A 23,522-nucleotide genomic window follows, 5' to 3' on the forward strand; every position below is an offset into this window, starting at 1 on the left:
TTTTTTCAAATGCCTATTGGCCATCTGTATGTCCTCTTTGGAGAAGTGTCTATTCATTACTTTTTCCCATTTTTGGATTGGATTGTTGGTCTTCCTGGTATTGAGTTTTACAAGTTCTTTATAAATTTTGGTTATTAACCCCTTATCAGATGCGTTGTCAAATATATTCTCCCATTGTGTAGTTTGTCTTTTTATTCTGTTCTTATTGTCTTTAGCTGTGCAAAAGCTTTTTAGTTTGATAAAGTCCCATTTGTTTATCCTGTCTTTTATTTTACTTGCCCGTGGAGATAAATCGGCAAATATATTGCTGCGAGAGATGTCAGAGAGCTTACTGCCTATGTTTTCTTCTAAAATGCTTATGGTTTTACGGCTTACATTTAAGTCTTTTATCCATTTCGAGTTTATTTTTGTGAATGGTGTAAGTTGCTGGTCTAGCTTCATTTTTTTGCAGGTAGCTGTCCAATTTTCCCAACACCATTTGTTGAAGAGGCTGTCTTTACTCCAATGTATGCTCTTACCTCCTTTGTCAAATATCAGTTGTCCATAAAAGTGTGGGTTTATTTCTGGGTTCTCAGTTCTGTTCCATTGATCTATATGCCTGTTCTTATGCCAGTATCAGGCTGTATTGAGTACAATGGCCTCATAATATAACTTGATATCTGAAAGTGTGATACCTCCCACTTTATTCTTCCTTTTCAAGATTGCTGAGGCTATTCGTGCTCTCTTTTGGTTCCATATAACTTTTTGGAATATGTGTTTTATATCTTTGAAGTAAGTCATTAGTATTTTAATCAGTATTGCATTGAATTTATAAATTGCTTTGGGTAATATAGACATTTTAATGATGTTTATTCTTCCTAACCATGAGCACGGTATATGCCTCCACTTGTTTGTATCTTCTCTGATTTCTTTTATCAATGTTTTATAATTTTCTAAGTACAAGTCTTTAATCTCCCTGGTTAAATTTATTCCTAGGTACTTTATTTTTTTGGTTGCAATGGTAAAGGGGATTGTTTTCTTAATTTCTCTTTCTGCCATCTCATTGTTAGTGTATAAAAATGCCTCTGATTTCTGAGTATTGATTTTATATCCTGCCACCTTGCTGAATTCATTTATCAGGTCTAGTAGTTTTTTGACTGCAACTTTAGGGTTTTCTATATACAATATCATATCATCTGCAAATAATGATAGCTTTACTTCTTCTTTTCCAATTAGTATGCCTTTTTTTTTTTCTTGTCTGATTTCTGTGGCTAGGACTTCCAGAACTCTGTTGAATAAGAGTGGTGAAAGGGGCACCCCTGCCTTGTTCCTGATCTTAAGGGGTTGCTTTTAATTTTTGCCCATTGAGTATGATATTGGCTGTGGTTTGTCATAGATGGCCTTTATCATCTTGAGGTATCTTCCCTGTATTTGACTTTGCTGAGAGTTTTGATCATGAATGGGTGCTGGATTTTATCAAATGCTTTTTCTGCATCTATTGAAATTATCATGTGGTTTTTCTCATTCTTTTTGTTTATATGATGAATCACATTGATTGATTTGTGAATATTGTACCAGCCTTGCCTCCCAAGAATAAATCCCACTTGATCATGGTGTATGATTTTTTGCATATATTGCTCGATCCGGTTTGCTAATATTTTGTTGAGAATTTTAGCATCTAAATTTATCAGGGATATTGGCCTATAATTTTCTTTTTTGGTGTTGTCTTTGCCTGGTTTTGGAATCAGTATTATGCTTGCCTCATAAAAGGAGTTTGGAAGTCTTCCTTCCTCTTGAATTTTTTGAAATAGCTTGAGAAGGATAGGAGTTAATTCTTCTTTGAATATTTGGTAGAATTCACTTGTGAAGCCATCAGGCCCAGGACTTTTCTTTTCTGGGAGTTTTTTGATAACTGTTTCGATCTCATTTGTTGTAATTGGTCTGTTTAGGTTTTCTGATTCTTCCAGATTAATTTTTGGAAGATTATATGTTTCAAGGAATTTTTCCATTTCATCTAGGTTGTCTAGTTTTTTGGCATACAGTTCTTCATAGTATTTTCTTACAATATTTTGTATTTCTGTTGTGTCAGTTGTTACTTCTCCACTCTCATTTCTAATTTTTTTATTTGAGTCCTCTCTCTTTTTTTCTTGGTGAGTCTAGTTAAAGGTTCATCGATCTTGTTTATCTATTCAAAGAACCAGCTCCTGGTTTCATTGATCCTCTGTATTGTTTCTTTAGCCTCTATGTCATTTATTTCTGCTCTGATATTTATTATTTCCTTCCTTCTACTATCTCTGGGCTTTACTTGCTGTTCTTTTTCTAGTTCTTTTAGATGTAGGGCCAAGTAGTTTATTTGAGCTTTTTCTAGCTTCTTGAGGTAAGCTTGTAATGCTATAAACTTCCCTCTCAGGACTACTTTTGCTGTGTCCCATAAATTGGTTGATGTATGCTCATTATCGTTTGTTTCTAGAAAATTTATATTTCTCTTTGATCTCATTGTTAACCCATTCATTATTTAATAACATGCTATTTAGTTTCCAAGTGTTTGAGTATTTTTCAGTTTTTCTGTTGTGTTTGATTTCTAGTTTCATTCTATTGTGATCAGAGAAAGTGTTCGATATGATTTCAATCTTCTCAAATTCGTTGAGACCCCTTTTATGCCCTATCATGTGGTCTATTCTAGAGAATGTACCATGAGTGCTTGAAAAGAATGTATATTCTGCTGTTTTAGGGTGAAAGGTTCTGAAGATATCTATTAAATCGAGTTGATGTAATATGTTCTTTAAGTCTGCTGTTTCTTTGTTAATTTTCTTTCTTGATGTGTTCTATATCTTTGAAGTAAGTCATTAGTATTTTAATCGGTGTTGCGTTGAATTTATACATTGCTTTGGGTAATATAGACATTTTAATGATGTTTATTCTTCCTAACCATGAGCATGGTATATGCCTCCACTTGTTTGTATCTTCTCTGATTTCTTTTATGAATGTTTTATAATTTTCTAAGTGCAAGTCTAATCTCCCTGGTTAAATTTATTTCTAGGTACTTTATTTTTTTGGTTGCAATGGTGAAGGGGATTGCTTCCTTAATTGCTCTTTCTGACAGCTCATTGTTAGTATATAAAAATGCCTCTAATTTCTGAGTATTGATTTTATATCCTGCCACCTTGCTGAATTCATTTATCAGGTCTAGTAGTTTTTTTATTGAGACTTTAGGGTTTTCTATATACAATATCATATCATCTGTAAATAATGATAGTTTTACTTCTTTTTCAATTTTGATGCTTTTTATTTCTTGTTCTTGTCTGATTGCTGTGACTTGGACATCCAGAACTATGTTGAATAAGAGTGGTCAAAGGGTGCACCCCTGCCTTGTTCTTGATCTTAAGGTGATTGCTTTTAATTTTTGCCCATTGAGTATGATGTTGGCTGTGGGTTTGTCATAGATGGCCTTTATCATGCTGAGGTATGTTCTCTGTATTCTCACTTTGCTGAGAGTTTTGATCATGAGTGGGTGCTGGATTTTATCAAATGCTTTTTCTGCATCTATTAAAATTATTATGTGATGTTTCTCCTTCCTTTAGTTTATGTGATGAATCACATTGATTGATTTGCAAATATTGTACCAGCCTTGCCTCCCCAAAATAAATCCCACTTGATCATGGTGTATGATATTTTTCATATATTGCTGGATCTGGTTTGCTAATATTTTTTTGAGGATTTTATAATTTATATTCATCAGGGGTATTGGCCTATACTTTTCTTTCTTTGTGTTGTCTTTGCCTGGTTTTGGAATCAGAATTATACTCACCTCATAAAAGGAGTTTGGAAATCTTCCTTCCTCTTGAATTTTTTGAAATAGCTTGAGAAGGACAGAAGTTAGTTCTTCTTTGAATATTTTGTAGAATTCACTTGTGAAGCCATCAGGCCCAGAACTTTTCTTTTTTGGGAGTTTTTTGATAACTGTGTCGATCTCATTTGTTGTAATCGGTCTGTTTAGGTTTTATGATTCTTCCAAATTAATTTTTTAGAAGATTATATGTTTCAAGGAATTTTTCCATTTCATCTAGGTTGTCTAGTTTTTTGGCATACAGTTCTTCATAGTATTTTCTTACAATATTTTGTATTTCTGTTGTGTCAGTTGTTATTTCTCCACTCTCATTTCTAATTTTTTTATTTGTGTCCTCTCTCTTTTTTTCTTGGTGAGTCTGGTTAAAGGTTCATCGATCTTGTTTACCTTTTCAAAGAACCAGCTCCTGGTTTCATTGATCCTCTGTATTGTTTCTTTAGCCTCTGTGTCATTTATTTATTTATTTTTAATAAATTTTTATTAATGGTAATGGGATGACATTAATAAATCAGTGTACATATATTCAAAGAAAACATGTCTAGGTTATTTTGTCATTAAATTATGTTGCATACCCCTCGCCCAAAGTCAGATTGTCCTCCGCCACCCTCTATCTAGTTCTCTGTGCCCCTCCCCCTCCCCCTAACTCTCTCCCTCCCTCCCTCCCATGTCCTCTCTCCCCCCACCCCTGGTAACCAACACACTCTTGTCCATGTCTCTTAGTCTCGTTTTTATGTTCCACCAATGTATGGAATTATGTAGTTTTTTGTTTTTTTCTGATTTACTTATTTCACTCCGTATAATGTTATCAAGATCCCACCATTTTGCTGTAAATGATCTGATGTCATCATTTCTTATGGCTGAGTAGTATTCCATAGTGTATATGTGCCACATCTTCTTTATCCAGTCTTCTATTGAAGGGCTTTTTGGTTGTTTCCATGTCTTGGCCACTGTGAACAGTGCTGCAATGAACATGGGGCTACATGTGTCTTCACGTATCAATGTTTCTGAGGTTTTGGGGTATATACCCAGTAGAGGGATTGCTGGGTCATAAGGTAGTTCTATTTGCAGTTTTTTGAGGAACCACCATATTTTCCTCCATAATGGTTGTACTACTTTACAGTCCCACCAACAGTGGATGAGAGTTCCCTTTTCTCCGCAGCCTCTCCAACATTTGCTATTACCCGTCTTGTAGATAATAGCTAATCTAACAGGGGTGAGGTGGTATCTCATTGTAGTTTTGATTTGCATTTCTCTAATAACTAATGAAGCTGAGCATCTTTTCATATATCTGTTGGCCATTTGTATCTCTTCCTGGGAGAAGTGTCTGTTCATGTCCTCTTCCCATTTTTTTTATTGGATTGTTTGTTTGTTTGTTGTTGAGTTTTATGAGTTCTTTGTAAATTTTGGATATTAGGCCCTTATCTGAGCTGTTGTTTGAAAATATCATTTCCCATTTAGTTGGCTGTCTGTTTATTTTTATATCAGTTTCTCTTGCTGAGCAAAAACTTTTTATTCTGATGTAGTCCCATTCATTTATCTTTGCCTTCACTTCTCTTGCCATTGGAGTCAAGTTCATAAAATGTTCTTTAAAACCCAGGTCCATGATTTTAGTACCTATGTCTTCTTCTATGTACTTTATTGTTTCAGGTCTTATATTTAGGTCTTTGATCCATTTTGAATTAATTTTAGTACACGGGGACAGGCTGTAGTCGAGTTTCATTTTTTTGCATGTGGCTTTCCAGTTTTCCCAACACCATTTATTGAAGAGGCTTTCTTTTCTCCATTGTGTGTTGTTGGCCCCTTTATCAAAGATTATTTGACCATATATATGTGGTTTTATTTCTGGGCTTTCTATTCTGTTCCATTGGTCTGAGTGTCTATTTTTCTGCCAATACCATGCTGTTTTGATTATCATGGCCCTATAATATAGTTTAAAGTCAGGTATTGTAATGCCCCCAGCTTCATTCTTTTTCCTTAGGATTGTTTTGGCTATTCAGGGTTTTTTATAGTTCCATATAAATCTGATGATTTTTTGTTCCATTTCTTTAAAAAATCTCATAGGAATTTTGATGGGAATTGCATTAAATTTGTATATTGCTTTGGGTAATATGGCCATTTTGATTATATTTATTCTTCCTATCCAAGAACAAGAAATATTTTTCCATCTTATTGTATCTTTTTCGATTTCCCTTAACAATGCTTTGTAATTTTCATTATATAGGTCCTTTACATTCTTTGTTATGTTTATTCCTAGGTATTTTATTTTTTTTGTTGCAATCGTGAAGGGGATTATTTTTTTGAGTTCGTTTTCTAATATTTCATTGTTGGCATATAGAAAGGCTATGGACTTTTGTATGTTAATTTTGTATCCTGCGACCTTACTGTATTGGTTACTGTTTCTAATAATCTTTTTGTGGAGTCCTTCGGGTTTTCGATGTATAGGATCATATCATCAGCAAAAAGTGATACCTTTACTTCTTCTTTTCCGATATGGATGCCTTTTATTTCTTTGTCTTGTCTGATTGCTCTGGCCAGAACTTTTAGCACCATGTTAAATAAGAGTGGAGAGAGTGGACAACCCTGTCTTGTTCCTGATTTAAGGTAGAAAGTCCTCAGTTTTATGCCGTTTAATATGATGTTGGCTGATGGTTTATCATATATGGCCGCCTGACCTGTGGTGGCACAGTGGATGAAGTGTCGACCTGGAAATGCTGAGGTTGCCGGTTCGAAACCCTGGGCTTGCCTGGTCAAGGAACATATGGGAGTTGATGCTTCCAGCTCCTCCCCACCTTCTCTCTCTGTCTCTCTCTCTCCCTTTCTCTCTCCTCTCTAAAATGAATAAATATCATATATGACCTTTATCATGTTGAGATATTTTCCTTCTATACCCATTTTGTTGAGAGTCTTAAACATAAAATTGTGTTGTATTTTATCAAAAGCCTTTTCTGCATCTATTGATAAGATCATGTAGTTTTTGTTCTTTGTTTTGTTGATATGGTGTATTACGTTAACCGTTTTGCATATGTTGAACCATCCTTGAGATTCTGGGATGAATCCCACTTGATCATGATGTATTATTTTTTTAATATGTTGTTGTATTCGGTTTGCTAGTATTTTGTTTAGTATTTTAGCATCTGTATTCATTAGAGATATTGGTCTGTAGTTTTCTTTCTTTGTGCCATCCTTGCCAGGTTTTGGTATGAGGGTTATGTTGGCCTCATAAAATGTGTTTGGAAGTATTGCTTCTTTTTCAATTTTTTGGAAGACTTTGAGTAGAATAGGAACCAAGTCTTCTTTGAATGTTTGATAGAATTCACTAGTATAACCGTCTGGGCCTGGACTTTTATTTTTGGGGAGGTTTTTAATAGTTTTTTCTATTTCCTCCCTGCTGATTGGTCTGTTTAGGCTTTTTGCTTCTTCATGTGTCATTTATTTTTGCTCTGATGTTTATTATTTTCTTCCTTCTACTATCTCTGGGCTTTACTTGCTGTTCTTTTTCTAGTTCTTTTAGATGCAGGGTCAAATTGTTTATTTGAGCTTTTTCTAGCTTCTTAAGCTATGCCTGTAATGCTATGAACTTCTCTTTCAGGACTACTTTTGCTGCGTCCCATAAATTTTGAGTTAATGTATACTCGTTATCATTCATTTCTAGGAATTTTTTTATTCATTCTTTGATCTCATTGTTAACCCAGTCATTATTTAATAACATGCTATTTAGTTTCCAAGTGTTTGAGTATTTTTCAGTTTTTCTGTTGTGGTTGATTTCTAGTTTCATGCCATTGTGATCAGAGAAAGTGCTTGATATGATTTCAATCTTCTTAAATTTCTTGAGACCACTTTTGTGCCCTAATATGTGGTCAGTCCTAGAGAATGTACCATGAGCACTTGAAAAGAATGTTTGTTCTGCTGCTTTAGGGTGAAAGGTTCTGAAGACATCTGTTAAATCGAGTTGATCTAGTATATCCTTTAAGTCTGCTGTTTCTTTGTTAGTTTTCTTTCTTGAGGATCTATCTAGTGATGTTAGGGGGATATTGAAATTTCCTACTATTATAGTATTGCTATTGATCTTGCCCTTTAAATCCATCAAAGTCTGCTTTATATATTTAGGTGCTCCTATATTAGGTGCGTAGATATTTATAACAGTTATATCTTCCTTTTGGATTGCTCCCTTTATCATTATGTAGTGACCTTCTTTATCTCTTACTATAGCCTTCATTTTAAAGTCCATTTTGTCTGATATAAGTATTGCTACCCCAGCTTTCTTTTCATTTCCATTTGTGAAATATTTTTTTCCATCCTTTTATCTTCAGTCTATGTGCATCTTTTGTTTTAAGGTGTGTCTCTTGTAGACAGCATATGTATGGGTCCTGTTTTCTTATCCACGCAGCTACCCTATGTCTTTTGATCAGATCATTTAATTCATTTACATTTAAGGTTATTATTGATATGTAGTTATTTATTGTCATTTTATTCTTTAAAACTGTATTCCTCCTTTGCTATATATTCTTTTTATCCTTTGATCTGTTTACAACAGGCCCTTTAGCATTTCTTGCAGCATTGGTTTGGTCGTAGTGAATTCCTTGAGTTTTTTTTTTTTGTCTGTAAAGCTTTTTATTTCTCCTTCAATTTTAAATGATAGCCTTGCTGGATAAAGTAGTCTTGGTTGTAGGCTCTTGTTCTGCGTTACTTTGAATATTTCTTGCTATTCCCTTCTGGCCTCAAGTGTTTCTGTTGAGAAATCAGAAGTCATCCTTATGGGAGCTCTTTTGTAGGTGATAGTCTTTTTTTCTCTAGCTGCTTTTAATATATTTTCTTTATCACTTAGCTTTGGTATTTTAATTATGATGTGTCTTGGTGTTGATTTCTTTGGGTTTCTCTTTAATGGAGTACTCTGTGCTTCTTTCCTTCCTTAATTGAGGGAAATTTCAGACAATGTTTGAACAAAGTCTCTATCTCTTGTTCTTTCTCTTCTTCTTCAGGAACCCCTAGGATGCGTATGTTATTTCTTTTTATGTTGTCACAGACCTCTCTTAGATTTTTCTTAGACTTTTTGAATCTCTTTTCTTTTTCTGCTCTGCTTCCGTGACTTCATTTATCTTGTCCTCTAACTCGCTGATTCTATTCTCAGCTTTATCCAATCTGCTTTTAATTCCTTCCATTGTGTTCTTCATTTCTGATATTGTATTTGTCATTTCTGACTGATTCTTTTTTATTATTTCAATGTCCTTTTTTATATTTGCTATCTCTTTATTTAGGTGTTCATAATGACCATCTATTGTTGTTGTTATATCTTTCAGCATCCTTACAATTGTTATTTTAAACTCTGCATCTGGTAATTTGGTTATATCTGACTCATTCAGGTCCTTTTCTGGGGATTTCTGTTGATTCATTTGTGTTGCATTTCTCCGCCTTCTCATTTTGTCTGTGTAAAAGAAGGTTTTGGCCACTGAAGTCTACTGGGTGTGGCCTCTGTGTTTTCTAGGTGTGGTCGGTCGGCAGGCCCACCACCCCCTATGCTGTTGCTGCCTAGGGTGTTCGGGTATGGGCGTTGCTGGTGCCTGCCCATTGTGGCTGTTGCTGTGGTTTCCGCCTCTCCTTCACGGGAGTGGCAGTGATCACATGCTCAGGTGCACAAGCCTCAATGACCTCGGCCTTCACCCCAACCCCACGTGCAGCGTTATGCTTGGCTCTGAGGGTAAGGGTGAGCACCTTTGCTCAGCTGCGGGTCTCCGCCTAATTCCGAACTTTTGCCCCACCCCTGCAGGAGGAGCCTGCTCATGGGACGGCTGCAAATCTAGGCTCCGCAGGTCGGGTGGGACTTCATGCCTATGCTCAGTAGCGGGACTCTGCCTCTTCTAGGCTTTTTGCTCCACCCCCACAGGAGGAGCCGGCTACCAAGTCAGGCCACAAGCTTTGGTTCCACAGGTGGAGTAAGGCTGTGCTCTTTTGCCCTTGCTCAAAAGCGGGTCTCTGCCCTTTCCAGGGCTTGTGCCCTTCCACCACAGGCTGGATTGCAGGTGGCCCGCAGCTGGGCTTGACCACTTTTGCACGTCCCCTCTTCCCCAGCTGGGAAAGACTGAGCTCACACCTGGGCCTCTGTGGTGGCCAGCTAGCTTCTGCCCTTGCCAACAGAACCGCGCTTCCGCCTCCCGCCACCGCCCGCCCTTGGGTGAGCCCTCAGCTGTGTGGGCGTGGGCGCTGCAGCTCAGACCCTAAGACTCACTACTGTAGTCCTGAAAGCTCCCTCCTTCTAAGTGACTCTGTTCTGAGTGCGGCGGGAGAGCTTGTTTGGCTGGTGTCCTGCTTCCCTTTGCTGGTATTGCTGTTTCCAGGGGAAATATTCACTTCAGATTTGGGGAGTGACTTGTCCCAGGGGTGTTAGGGTGGCTGTCCCTCAAAGTGTTTCTCCTTGTGCCTCCTAGATTACACTCTCTTCCTGCTACTCTAGTCCTCTCCTCTCTCCCCGCTACTCTAGTCCTCTCCTCTCTCCCCATCCCCTGGAGCCCTGGGTGAGTGGTTGTGAGAGAGGTTTTCCGCGCTGTCTTTTTACGAAGAATTCTGGGTCTGAGAAATCAGTCTCTTTCTCACAAACAGTATCCTGTCTTGTTTTCAGCTAAATACTGTCCATATGCCTCTTCTAGGCTCTGGGGCTGCAGGCTGGGGCTTTGTTCCTGGGACTCAGGACCCTCCCCTCTCTGCTAAACTCACTTCCTGCCACGCGAGTCTCTCCCAGGTGCCATTCACTCCGGGGAGCTGGGCAGCCCTGTCCGCATTTCTGCTTTTTCTACCAGTCTCAGTGTGGCTTCTTCAGTGTTCTTTGGTTGAAGAGTCCTCTTACTTTATCCATTGCCTTTTTATCTTCTCAATGGGGTCTTTTGTGGAGGAAATGTTTTTAATTTTTATAAAACCCAACTTATTGGTTTATCCTCTTATGAGAGATTTTTCCTATGGATAATTAAAAATTTTATGATTTCATGTTTTACAATTTAATTGGTGATCCATATGAGTTAATTTCTGTATAAGATATGACAGTTAGGTTGAGGTTCATTTTTTTTACTAGTGGATTACCAGTTGATCAGTTTCTCTGGTACCAGCTGTTGAAAACTCTATCCTTCCTCCATTGCATGCTTTTACCTCCTTGTCAAAAATCTGTGGAGCATGTTTGTGTCAGTCATTTCTGTGTCCTCTCTTCTGTTCCATTCATCTGTGTGTCTAACCCTTTATCACAGTGTTCTGATTCCTATAGCTCTATAGTAAGTCTTAATAGTGGAGAAAGTGATTCCCGACACTTTATTGTTTTTCAAAATTATTTTGGCTATTCTAGACCCTTTTCTTTCCATATAAAGTTTAGAATAAGCTTAACTGTTTTTGAAAGAAAACCTTACATTTTGATAGGAAGTGCACTGAGACTAGGAAGCAATCTGGGGAGAACTGATGTCTTTACTACACTGACAGTTCCAGTTCAGGAACACAGTGTGTGTCTCCAACATCAGACCATTTGATCAACAAAAAGAGGAGATGATCATTCCAAGCACACACTGCCAGTAAGTGGCAGAGCTTGAGTTTGGATCAGTGCCTGGCAAGGTTTCTTTCTTCCTTTCAATAAAGCCTGTTACTCTGGTTTTTTTGGACTCCCATGGATTCCAACATTTGGCACCAAAACCTGGGACAGGGTACTAACTGCCTGGATGATCCCTCTTTGCCATCCAAACTTACAACCAGGGAAGCAATGAGCAGTGGCAACTCATCCCAGGCTTACTCCCTGATTCTGTTTGGGCGTGTAATTCTAGGTCGATTGGCCGGCAGTCTAACCCTGTCCTGAACCCCTGCTGGACCAGAAAGGTAAGGAGTTTCTCCCTCCCCTTCCCCAGTTGGCCTCCAAATTTCTCTCTAAAAACACCCCTTCTTGGTTGGACGGTTTTGACTTCAGACCCCATATCTACGAGTGATCTGCCTCGACTCCTCTACTGGACTTCTATGAAAGTCTAGGCACGCCTAGCCAGGCCCCTCTCCTATGTCCTGGGATCTCAGCCTTGAGGTGACGACCTCTTGTCTGAGACTCTCTCTCTACAGAGATTTTCTCCTCTTGGAACTGTGACTGAAGGTGGGAATGCCCCCTTCTCTCACCAGTCTCCTCTTCTGTGGACTTCTCCCAATCCAAATCGTCCAGCCAGACTCCCTTTGGCTGCGTCCTCAAAACTCTCACCAAACTTGGCCTGTCTGACCTTAAACCAAAAAAAAACTCACCTTCCTCTGTAATACAGCCTGGCCTCAATATAAATTAGACAACGACTCCCTCTGGCCAGAGAATGGAACCTTTGATTACAATATCCTAAGAGATCTTGACAATTTCTGCCACTGGACGGGGAGGGCATCAGAAATCCCTTATGTGCAAGCTTTCTTCTCCCTTTGCTCCTGTCCTTAATTTCTGTGCCACTTGTTCTACATGTAGGCCATTTTTTGGCCAAAGAAACCTCACCTAAAACCTTTGTTCCTAATCTTTCTTTCTTTGTGATCTCTCAACTCTCTCCCCTTCCTGCCTGACCCCCAGGGGGCACCACCTCTCAGGACCCCTCTTTGGTCCCTCTGCAAATCTCTTTTGCTCGAGTCTTTTCCCTCCAAGAGCCCCCTCCCTTCACAAAATCCTGTTTCTCATTCACTTGCAAATCTAGTCTCTCTTTCTCTTCCCCTGCTGGCCAGGGGCCCCTCCCTTCTCCACTGTGTTCTTAAACCCCTCCTCCCTCCTTACAGATGGGTGGCTCTGTCTCTTTTTTGCTTTGACCCATCCTTCCCCCTCTTCAGAGACTGACTGTGCCTTCCACTACCCCTCATCCTCTCCCCTCTCCTTAGAGCTCTAAATCCTTTTGACTCCTCTGACCACGTGGTGCCACACTAATACTTTAACCTCCTCCTCCTCCTCCTGCAGATTCTGACCCTCCTTCTTTCCATCCAGCTGTTCACACTGTCCATCCATCTGCTTTCTCTCTTCCTCCCCTCTATGCTGGCAACTCCGTGCCATCTCAAAAAAACTTAAAAAAGCAGAGTTGTCTATTGAGCTGTGTGAATAAGTAATCTGTCTTGTCTCTTTGTTCTGTCAGAAAATACCTGTAGTATAATTTTAATTGAAATAAGTAATTTCACTCATTTAAATTCCTTAATTCATAATTTGTAAAATCTTGGTTTAATGTGTAACTGTGTATATTTCTAAGGCCTTAAGCCAATAATTATCCACCTCTTAAATCAAGACTTACTCATCCCCACGGACTCTCCCTGCAATACCCCCATACATTCTGTTCAAAAACCTTCAGGGACTTATTGCCTTGTACAAGACTTACACCTAATCAATGAGGCAGTAGTTCCCCTCCATCCAGTAGTCCCTAAGCCCTACACATTACTGTCACACATTCCCTCAGACACCACTCACTTCAGGGTCCTAAACATCAAGAATGCCTTCTTTACCATTCCTCTACACCCTGACTCTTACTTTCTGTTTACCTTTATTTAAACTAATCCGGACACTAATGTAGCCCAGTAACTTACATGAACTGTCTTACCCCAGGGGTTCAGAAACAACTCACACCTATTTGGGCAGGCACTAGCTCAGGAGTTAGCAGCATACAATCTCAAAACTAGTACTCTCTTACAATATGTAGATTACCTACTCCTCTGCAGCCCCTTCCTGCCTGCCTCAAGGAGACACACCACCACCCTTCTTAACTTTCTCACTGTGAAGAAATATCATGTCTTTTCTACTAAGGCTCAACTTCACTCTCAGTTCGTAGTCTATTTAGGCATCTAGGCATCGCCTTAACCCCCACCACCTGAGGTCTCACCCTAAATCAAACTCAGACCCTCTGCAGTCTCCAACCACCTACCACCGCAAATCAAATCCTTTCTTTCCTCAGTCTAATAGGGTTCTTTAGACACTGGATTCCCAATTTTGCTCTCTTAGTTAAGCCCCTTAGTGAGATCTTCTGAGCATGGCTTTTAAGGTCTACAATGGCCAAGTAACAGAAAAGGCAAATAGGGCCCCTAAAAAGCCAGGAAATACCAGTTTTTGGCTCCAGCGCCCTAAAGGGCTTCATAGGATTCCATCCAGGCCCTGCTTAAGAGTGGAAAGAAAGGTCATTGAACTGAAGCCTGCCAGGCTTCCCGGCCCCATCAAGGGACACATCATTGCTGTAAAAAGAAGGATACGAGAAAGTAAGCTGCCCCCTTGCTCCATGGAGGGAGGGTTCAGTCTCTTCTAGCCCTGCTCCAGCTACCTGTGACCTGACCTTGCCCAGCATGCTGGGAATTGCCACTGAAGGCCCAAGGACATCGTTCACGAGCCTAAGGTATTTCTTCCAAGTAGCATCTCATTTCTTGTAAACACAAGGGAGATCTACTATACCTTGCCTGAATATTTGAATTTTATTTATCCCTAGAAGATCTCTACTGTGGGTATTGACAGTCTGATTTTGTTACTTTATTTAATGTATAGTATCTCTTTTATTCCTCATCTCAATGGACCATGCCTATTGTAGGCTGGGACCTGCAGCTAATTCCAGCTGGAAGCAGTGGTCACTAGGACTTAAACTCTAACTGCAAAGTGTAGAAATGTAACCACCCTTTCCCTAAGCCCTTACAGGATTTACAAGTTACTCAGCAAACTGTTCAAAGACTGTCCAAGAGGCACTTCCAGCATTACATCACCCAAGGACTGACTTTCACGTGGACAGGTCCACACACTGTGATCCTGACAACTCCCACTGCTGCTAAAATAGAAAAATGGCATGCCTTACTCCAACCATAAACCTGAAGCTGGTTGGTCTATGTATGGCGAATATATGAAAAACTAAGGACTCTTTTAATCAGACCTTGGGAAAAAGGAAACTAGGGTAAAAAGAAAGTCAACTGTCACTAAAAGTTAAAGATTTTTAAATCAAGAGTTCTGACTAGAAAAGAATTGTATGGTTTTGAAAATCAAGTTGTTATGAAGGGCAGTTATTTCTGGATAGGTCTGTACTGAGAAAAAAGAATTTGAACAGTCAGAAAACTGGTTTTCAAAGAATGTTTAATTAGTCACCCTAACTAACAATCCTTTATTCTCCTCACTTATTAGGACTACTCTTTCCTCCACCCTGACCATCTGGAGCTCAGAAACAGAGAAACGAAACTGACCCCTTGTCCTTCTATTCTCTATTCACTTCTCAGCCTGCCTCACCCAATCAGGGGCTTTCTACTCGTATGGGACCAGCACCCATATGTGTCTCCCTACTAATTGGACAAAAACCTGTACCCTAATCTATCTCATCCCAAGTATCAATCTAATTTTTATCCCATGAGCTTCTTTTAATTCCTAGTACACTGTCCATCAATCTAAAGACCAAACGAGCTATACAGGTAATTTCTCTTCTTGTTGCTTTAAAATTTTCTATAAAAATAGGTCTAGGGGCAGGAGGAGTGGCCACTGCCCTGTCTTATTCCTACTCACTCTATCTCTGAAGCCCAGTGAATTCATAAAAAACAAACTGAGTCATGGAATCAGTGGTTTCACACAAACTGGGTGTCTTGACTATTGCCTGTCATTGGTCCACTCACTCTATTTATTTTTCTAACTTTTGAACCCTGCTTCTTACCTTTGTTCACTAATTTCTTACAGAACTTCATGCAGACCTTCACTGATCAGAAAGTTGGAACAATCTACCTAACTCTACACACCAACCCTGAAATCTGCCCTCACAAAACAGAAAAATCTGAAACCCTATATCAGCAAATCTCCTAAATCCTATCTTTCAACCCCTACTAGTCCCCTAACCCTAAAGCTCTTCCGTATCCCTGAAGAACTAGGAGAATGAATAGCATTCATCTCTTAACGCTTTTCAGACTTTTTACCCTTTACATAGTAGGGAGACAAGATCACTGGGTCTTCTTGGCTGAAGAAGAGCCTACAAATGGACATGAAACATTTCTTTTTAGCTCAAGCTAACTGCTCTCTCCAGGGCTGCCAGGAAAGAATATCTCTAACTTTACCATGGAAGGACTTCCATCCCCGCTATACAACTCTCCTTATCTCTGCATTCCTAATCTCCATATACTTGCCCGCTTCTTTATCAAGTTCCTACAGGCCCAGATGAGAGAAATCTCTAGGATTACCTACAATCAAATGCTCCTACACTCCTATTCCCCAATACCCCAAGGAGAACTTCACGAGGGAAATATCAAATAGGTAAGGATGACAGCAGGAAGAAGCCGCCCCTCAGCCCGAGAAGCTCCCTCCTGAATGTTCTCCAAACCCTCTTCCTTTTAAACCACACATATTCAGTCCTTCTAAAACTTACACCAACAGGTTCTGTGTCTCTAAAAATCTCCATATGTCCTCCCATTCGAGAGGAACCAGACCAGCATGTCTCATGAGACTCATCCAGGAGACCATGTATCACCATATCACTCTGTCCACTCAGTACTCGCAGCAAGCAATTCACAATTATTACCTCGCAAAATTTTTTTACTTCCTCACTCAGGTTTTCGAGGACATCGCCTGGTTCAGACCTCACAGCATGGAAATTGACGACCTCCTTAACTGGATGAGGGACTTGGCTTGGCAAGGTTCCCTTCTTGAATTCTCTCCAAAAGAAGCAATAATTTTCCAATTTTTTCTCCTTTTTCTCCTCATCACCCCTCACTGTATATTATAAAATTAATAACTGCCTTTCTTTTATATGTAACCACAGAGTTGAGAAATGATAGATATGTGAATTCCAAACTTGATGTTCCGCTTATCTGTCAGACCTCGCCCTTACTGGACTATCGCCCCTGAGACAAAGGAATTCCAAAAAGTTGACAACCTGCCCCAAGGAGGGGCTCCGGACACACCAGGACTTTTGATTCAACACCCACATGCTCAAAATTCTTCCTGACCCCATATAATTTGTCCCCTTAGCTTGTACTGGTGCTCTTCTCCCCGGGAGAAGTGCCCAGCAGGGTTCCTTTCTTCTTTTCAATAAAGCCTGTTACTCTGGTCTTTCAGACTCCCATGGGTCCCAACAATGAGCATATTTTGTTTTAGTTTCCTGAGTGTATGTATTTGAGGTTGTAGAGCACTGTATGGTGACAACTTTGAGTTTGAATTGCTAAAGTTAAGTTCTGTTTATAAATAGTACTTACTGTCTTTAAAAAGCAAATTGCTCAGCGGAAACACCTTAATTCCTTAAGAGGTAAATATTTCTTCTGTAATTAATGACCAAGAATAATTAGGGAGGGCTTAGTATAAGCTGCTTTAATGGGTCTGAGAGTTCTCGTGGGTGGTGGGGGGCAGTGGTCTCTTGTCCTGGCTGTGTTCTTTGGTGAGAACAGGGTGAATTTGCAAGCTGTGAGTGGGCTTGCAAATAATGACAGACACCTTCTGTTGGGCAGATAGAATATATTATGCTCACTTTGTTAAATGGCGCTGCCCACGTGAGGCCATCGCCCAGGTGATATTAATGTGTGTTGAGAATCCTTGTAGTCTGGGGCTTGGTTTTGGGATTAAGCCTTTCCCACCCTTTTTGATGTGGGGTGGTACAATCCAATCATGCCTCAGAGAAGTGACTTTGTTAGAGACTTCCCTATTTTGTATATTGGATTAGAGGTTGTGAAGTTACAATATAAAATGGGGGCAGAAAGAGAGCTTGCGCTCTTGGTTCCTGGGATGATTAGCATGAGAGAGCAGAGGGAGCAGAGCAGAGAGCAGAAAGAGGCCATGTGGCCAGGAGAAGCAGCCAAGATGGCGGAGTGCTGAGTGAGATGCCAGTTTGTGTAGTCTTTGTATCTGGGATAAGGAAGGAGATGGGGAACTGAGGAGAATAAAGCTGGTGAGCTAGAAACTTTTGATTCTAGGAAACTCGGATAAGTCAGTAGCTTTGTGAGCACTGAATGTGAGTGGGTTTTGGAGCCCAGTGTGTATTTTTACTTGCCCGCCGGATGCAAGCTAGGATTAAAGACTATGGCCCATCAGTTTTTGGCTCCGCTGTTTCTTTACCGACTGTCCGAATCCAATGCGAAGCTGCATAGGCCAGAAGGCTGCTGTGATAGTGGCCCTAGCCATGGATATTGGCTTTACACCTTCCTTGCTTCCAGGTGTCAGGTGCCTTCCAAACATAATCTTATTTAATGCTTAGCAACACCCAGAGATGTAGGCATTATTTGTGTCTTAGTTTTACACACTGGAAACTGACACATGGAGAGATTAAGAATTTCAAGACCATGTTGCTCAGAAGTGACAGAGAAAAGATTTGAAAATCTGTCTTATTTCAGAGCCCATAGAGAGATCTACCACTTTGGATTGTGCCCTTGAAAGGGCATCCCCACGGAGTGTGTGGAGTCCAGGCTGTTTCCGGCCTTCTGCAGAAGTTCAGGTCTGATTACTGTCTACATGGGGACTCCTAGGAAGAGCCAGCTGCTCTTCCTTCTCCTCCATCCTTTGCATCACAACATGCATTTCCCCTCCTGACTATAAAATAGCATATGCTCATGGTAAAAACAGAACTGAAAAATATTAAAAATAAAAGTGAATGAGGAGCTCTAGTTATCCTACCCACACTAATGTTACTTGGAGAGGCATTTTGGTTTCCTGTTTTATGGTCAGGTTCTTCACTTAGTAAACCCAGCATGTTGCCTCCTGGTTCCGCCCCGTCTGCTTCACAGAGTTGTGAGCAAATATGTGAAGCATATTGTAAAGGGCTGAGTGCTATCAACATGCAGAGCGTTGATGTTTCTCTTTAGGCAACGTTTACTGGCTCTCTTGCCTCTGGAATGGGAGTGTGGAGAGAGTGTTAAAACAGGCTGGCCTTGGTTAGGTTGTTCAGTGGCTAAAACATTGTCCTGGAATACTGAAGTTGTGGGTTCAATCCCTGGTCAAGGCACATATGAAGGCAGTCAATGAGTGCACAACTGGATGGAACAACTGGGTGGAATAGCAAGTTGATGCTTCTCTCTTTCTCTCTCTCTCTCTCTCCTCTCTTTCCCTCCATCCTCTCTCTCTTTCTCAATCAGTGGAAAAAAAATTTTTTTAAAAAGAGTATTTTTTCCCATCTTTAAAAAAAAAAAGCAAATAAGTCAATAAATAAAACAGGCTGCTTCATATCCACCACTCCTGCTATTTCCCGCCTCATTTTTTTGTGCTTTAATAACAGGGAACTGTGTAGTTACTTAAACACTCTTTTTTCCAACAAGAATTTATTGGCAGGTATTTATTGCCAAGGGCCATCCTAGTGGTGGGGATAGAGCAGTAAGCAATGTCAAGAGAAAAATCCTTGACTTCCTGGAGTGGGGTTCTGGTGTCAGTGGGAATGAATGAGATGGAGCGCATGCTCTTCTCTGCCAGGCAATGTACATGAGTCAGCTCATGTAGACCCCAGCCAGCTCTCTGAGGGAGCTTTCAGCAGCCTCCCCATGTTACAGAGGAGAAAGTGGCAGCACAGAGAGGCTGAGAAGCTTGCTCCCAATGCATCATGATGCATATTGCCTCTAGATACTGTTTTTTGGGGTGTATTCCATAAGACTCTTTCCCAAACCCTAACATTGGGCTACATGTCCTTCCTTTGTGCTTCTATTCGCTCGAACATGAACTTATCACAATCTTCCACTAATACACTTTGTTTATCTGTATGAATTACCTTCTAAAGCAGTGCTGTCCAAAAAAATGTAATATAAGCCATAGTAATAATTAAAAATTTTCTAGTAGCTACCTCAAAAAAGTAAAAAGAAAGTTAAATTATCAAAAATATCATTTTAACATATGGTCAAAACAAACGATAGAAATACATTATGTTTTTTTTTAATGTCTCCTATTTTAGACATATATTTTATACTTATAGCACATGTCAACTCAAACTAACCCCGGTTTAGGTGTTCAATATCTGCCCGTGGCTGGTGGTGACCAGGTTGGATGGTAGAGTTCTAGACTGTTGCACCCTAAAAACAGTCACTGCATCTTGTTCATCTCTGCACTCATTCCCAGGCCCTGCTGTGCTGTAAGCCTTGGGGTGTGTGTGCTGAACTGAGCTGACTTGAACTTCTAAACAATTCTCTGCCTCTTTCTCCTCACCTGCCCTGGAACATGGAACACTAAACATTAGCATTTGATTTAATAAGTTCCTGACACTTGAGTGTAACAGAAATACAACTCTTAGTATGGCAAGCTGTCATAATTACTTCATTTTAGACTTTTCCTAATATTTGTTCTTTTTGGAAATGAAGACCTACAGGAGAAAAGTCTAAGTTACATGGGTAGTGTATGTCAGAAGTAAAGACTAGATCTCTGCCTTTTTCTTGCTAGATCAATAATTTCTCCTATACTCAAGTAATTAATTCTTAAACTTTTCCACTCTAAAATGACTTTGGATGCTCAAGGCAAATATGTCCTTATCTTTTGTTCTCACCCTCTAAGAAATCAAGCGCATAAACCCAAGTTGCTAGAAAAATGTGGATTCAAATGACTTCTATTTAATGATCTACCCATCTGTGATATCAATGAATCATATTTTAAATTACTACAATTGAGTAAAATGCATTCTGGGAAGGTGAGCCCTGATGATCCTATGTTTTCTTAAGATGTGGGAATTAATGTGGCACAAATGTGAAGAGTCTGGTGCTAGGGATGGTGTGTGTGTGTGCGTGTGTGTGGAAGGGTGGTGGAAATGATAAAATTACAGTCCCCCTCAGTCTTCCGGAAGGAGGAAGTATTAGAAATGTCATCGATATTCATCATGTCATGGGCATAACATTGTTATAGAAATTATCAAAAATACCTGAAATTGTGTAAATTATAAAACAGAAATCATGGGTCTCTCATGTGATAGTATAAAAATAGTATTTTCATCAAGTTGAAGATTTATTTAAATAGAAATAAAAGAGTCCCCTTTGGCAATATTGGCTAACCATCTTGAAGGAAAAATAATTGCAATGTTGTAATATCCATCTCTAGCTCTTTCTCTATAAACATTTTAAGTCACACACTTTGGAATAAGATAATGATCCAAGTATATGAGTGTTTTTTTTATATTGTTATTTCTATGGCAATAGTGGTAGGTCTAAAGCTATATACCTATAAAAATGGAATTCTAAGAGCAAATATTTATACTTTGGGAGTTGGTCACACTGTTTTCACTCAACAGAGGCAGTTAGAGGTTGATTGCATCTTGAGTTCCACGAGACATTCACAAATTAGGTGTTGATGCTCTTGCTCTGGACTTACTGAGGATGCCAACAACAGACAGACATCTGGATCCAGGCGGGAACCTTGCTGAATGAGGAGTCATGGACCCATTAGAACTTGGCCTTTAATGGGCTAATTTTGGGTAAACTCATTCTTATTACTAGATCTCAGTTCCCAAATCTTTTTTTTTTTTAATTTTATTTATTTATTAATTTTTAGAGAGGAGAGAGAGAGGGAGAGAGAGAGACAGAGAGAGAAGGGGGGAGGAGCTGGAAGCATCAACTCCCATATATGCCTTGACCAGGCAAGCCCAGGGTTTTGAACTGGCGACCTCAGCATTTCCAGGTCGACGCTTTATCCACTGCGCCACCACAGGTCAGGCTCAGTTCCCAAATCTTTAAAAAGAACACAGATGTTTAATGATTTATCCACAAGTTTCCTCACATTCTCTGATGTCCTATTATATTTAACTCTTGGCAAGTTGTCATAGTAGAGAAGAAACACATACCTCTCAGTTACCCCACAACTTACCTTTTATTGAAGCCAGTTGTTTAGATATTGGAATGCTGCCAACAAAATGAAAGAAACATAATGATTCTAGGAGTTTAGGCATTGATATGAGCATCTAAAGTAGAGTTGTATTGGCTTAAAGATTAGTTATGTTTATGTTCAGTGAGTCTTCACTGAACATTCTGATAGAGCATCCATCTGTCTTTTAAAAGTTTTTCTTTCCTTGACACATTTAGGGAAAGAATTGCTTGACAATGGCTGGCCCACAGATCCTAGTCTTTTGTGTATTTATGTGACCATGTGACTAAATTCCTCCTAATGGAAAAGGAGTAGAAGAGAAGCAATCACCCCCCAAGAAAGAGCTTTATCATGCTATTTCTCATTTCCAGCTGCTTAACATAGAAATTATTGGGGATACTTTGGAAGCCACATGTTCAAACCACATCAGCCTGGTGTCCCTATATGGCTGGATGGAATAAAACTGCCACTGACCTGATGCCCCACTCTGGACTCTCACATGAAAAAGGAAATAACTTCTGTAAAATGCTGAAAATTTGAAGTTTATTTATTCTGACAGCTCAGCCTACCAAACTAAAAGCCTAGGTATTGTACTGGGGAGTGAAGATGCATCAGTGAATGGTGGAAACAGGAACCTGCACATTTCAAGGCTTAGAGTATGGTGCAGAAGATAGATACAAAACAGATAGCTCAACAAAGAGTAACAACAGAGCATGTTCAGAGGGCAAAGAAAGACTAACACAGTCTACAGGTCAGGGTAATGGCATTTTCTCTGAGCCTCATAAATCAGGAGGGGAAGAAGGAGGAAGAGTGTCCCAAGTAGAAGAAACAGTGTGTGCTGAGACCCTGATGTGGGAGAAAGCATGGTGTGATCGAAGAGCCAAAGGAAGCAGAGTGGGGCTGCACCCTGGAGAAAGAAGAAGAGAGTGGTGGAAGGGGAGGCTGCAGCCTAGGGCAGAGCCAGAGCATGCTGAGCCTTATAAAGGGCTCTGGGGAGGAAGGGATCAGATTTGAATGACATGGAGCAATTTCCTCTGTCATAGATAATTTTAAAAATATGCTATATAGTTAATATCACTACCAATTTTGATTTACAAATGTTTCTCAAGAGTCAGCAAAGATATTTGAGGTAATTGTATCATCTTTTCAATTTGCAACTAAATATGCAAATTTGCTCTCTTTACTTTTTCCAATTAAATTTAAAGCTGGATTGGGGTGGGTAATAGGTACCAAACTTGCAATATCTCGGTTTTTAAATTATTGACGTGAACTCTTTAGAATTACACCTGCAAGCTTAAATAAAACTTAGCAAAGGAGATCCAAGTGTCACTGACCTTTTGGGCATTTTCTTAGGTGCTAAAGTGGATGTTGGAACTGCAGAGGGATTGGGCTCCCCTTCCAAGTGGAGAGCTTGGTCCTGGGTGCTGTGCATGCAGCCACACATACCCTGGGCTCCTGTTGTGTGCTGGCGCTTCCTAAGCAACGGTCACTTGCCCACTGTTACTATTGTCAATTCTTCCGTAACAAGTATACATGGCACTGTTAGAAGAGATTTACCCACTGTTATCGTATGTAGACATTAAGCCATTTATCCATTCAACAAATATTTGAGTGTCCACTGTGAGCCAGGCACCTCATAAGGTACTGGGGACAGAATAATGAGGTAAAATCAGATACAGGCCTTGATCTCAGAGAGCTTAGGGGGAAAAACAAAAATGAATCAAGTACTCACACAAACAGTAACACCCGTGAATAATACCAGCCAATTGGGTTGGTGTCAATCATGGAGGTCAGAGACACATCCCTGGGGAAGTGATGTTTGATGAGGCAGGTGAAAGGGCAGGGATCCACACTGCAGGCAGATGGAGGAGCCTGGTCTAAGCCCAGTGGCAGGAAGGAGTGTGAAGAACAGGGGAGACTAGAATGCCAGTGTGGCTAGACCAGAGGAACGAGTGAGACTGAGGCTCCAGCTGAGGGTAAACAGGATGT

The 23,522-nt window shown here is 39.9% G+C and overlaps 1 protein-coding gene across 2 annotated transcripts in view; it reads right to left on the reverse strand.

Annotated features, from left to right (window-relative positions):
* Window positions 1-22,977, reverse strand: part of SNTN (sentan, cilia apical structure protein) — a 31,979-nt gene extending 9,002 nt beyond the window's left edge. For both annotated transcript variants that reach the window (XM_066245202.1, XM_066245203.1), the window contains exons 1-2: window positions 22,868-22,977; window positions 21,537-21,571 (exon numbers count right to left, since the gene is read on the reverse strand). In XM_066245202.1, the coding sequence (XP_066101299.1) occupies window positions 21,537-21,571; window positions 22,868-22,977 (145 nt within the window). The remainder of the gene's footprint in view (window positions 1-21,536; window positions 21,572-22,867) is intronic.
* Between the last annotated feature and the right edge of the window lie 545 nt (window positions 22,978-23,522).

This window comes from Saccopteryx bilineata, chromosome 10, assembly GCF_036850765.1.
Source record: "Saccopteryx bilineata isolate mSacBil1 chromosome 10, mSacBil1_pri_phased_curated, whole genome shotgun sequence".
NCBI classification, from domain to species: domain Eukaryota; kingdom Metazoa; phylum Chordata; class Mammalia; order Chiroptera; family Emballonuridae; genus Saccopteryx; species Saccopteryx bilineata.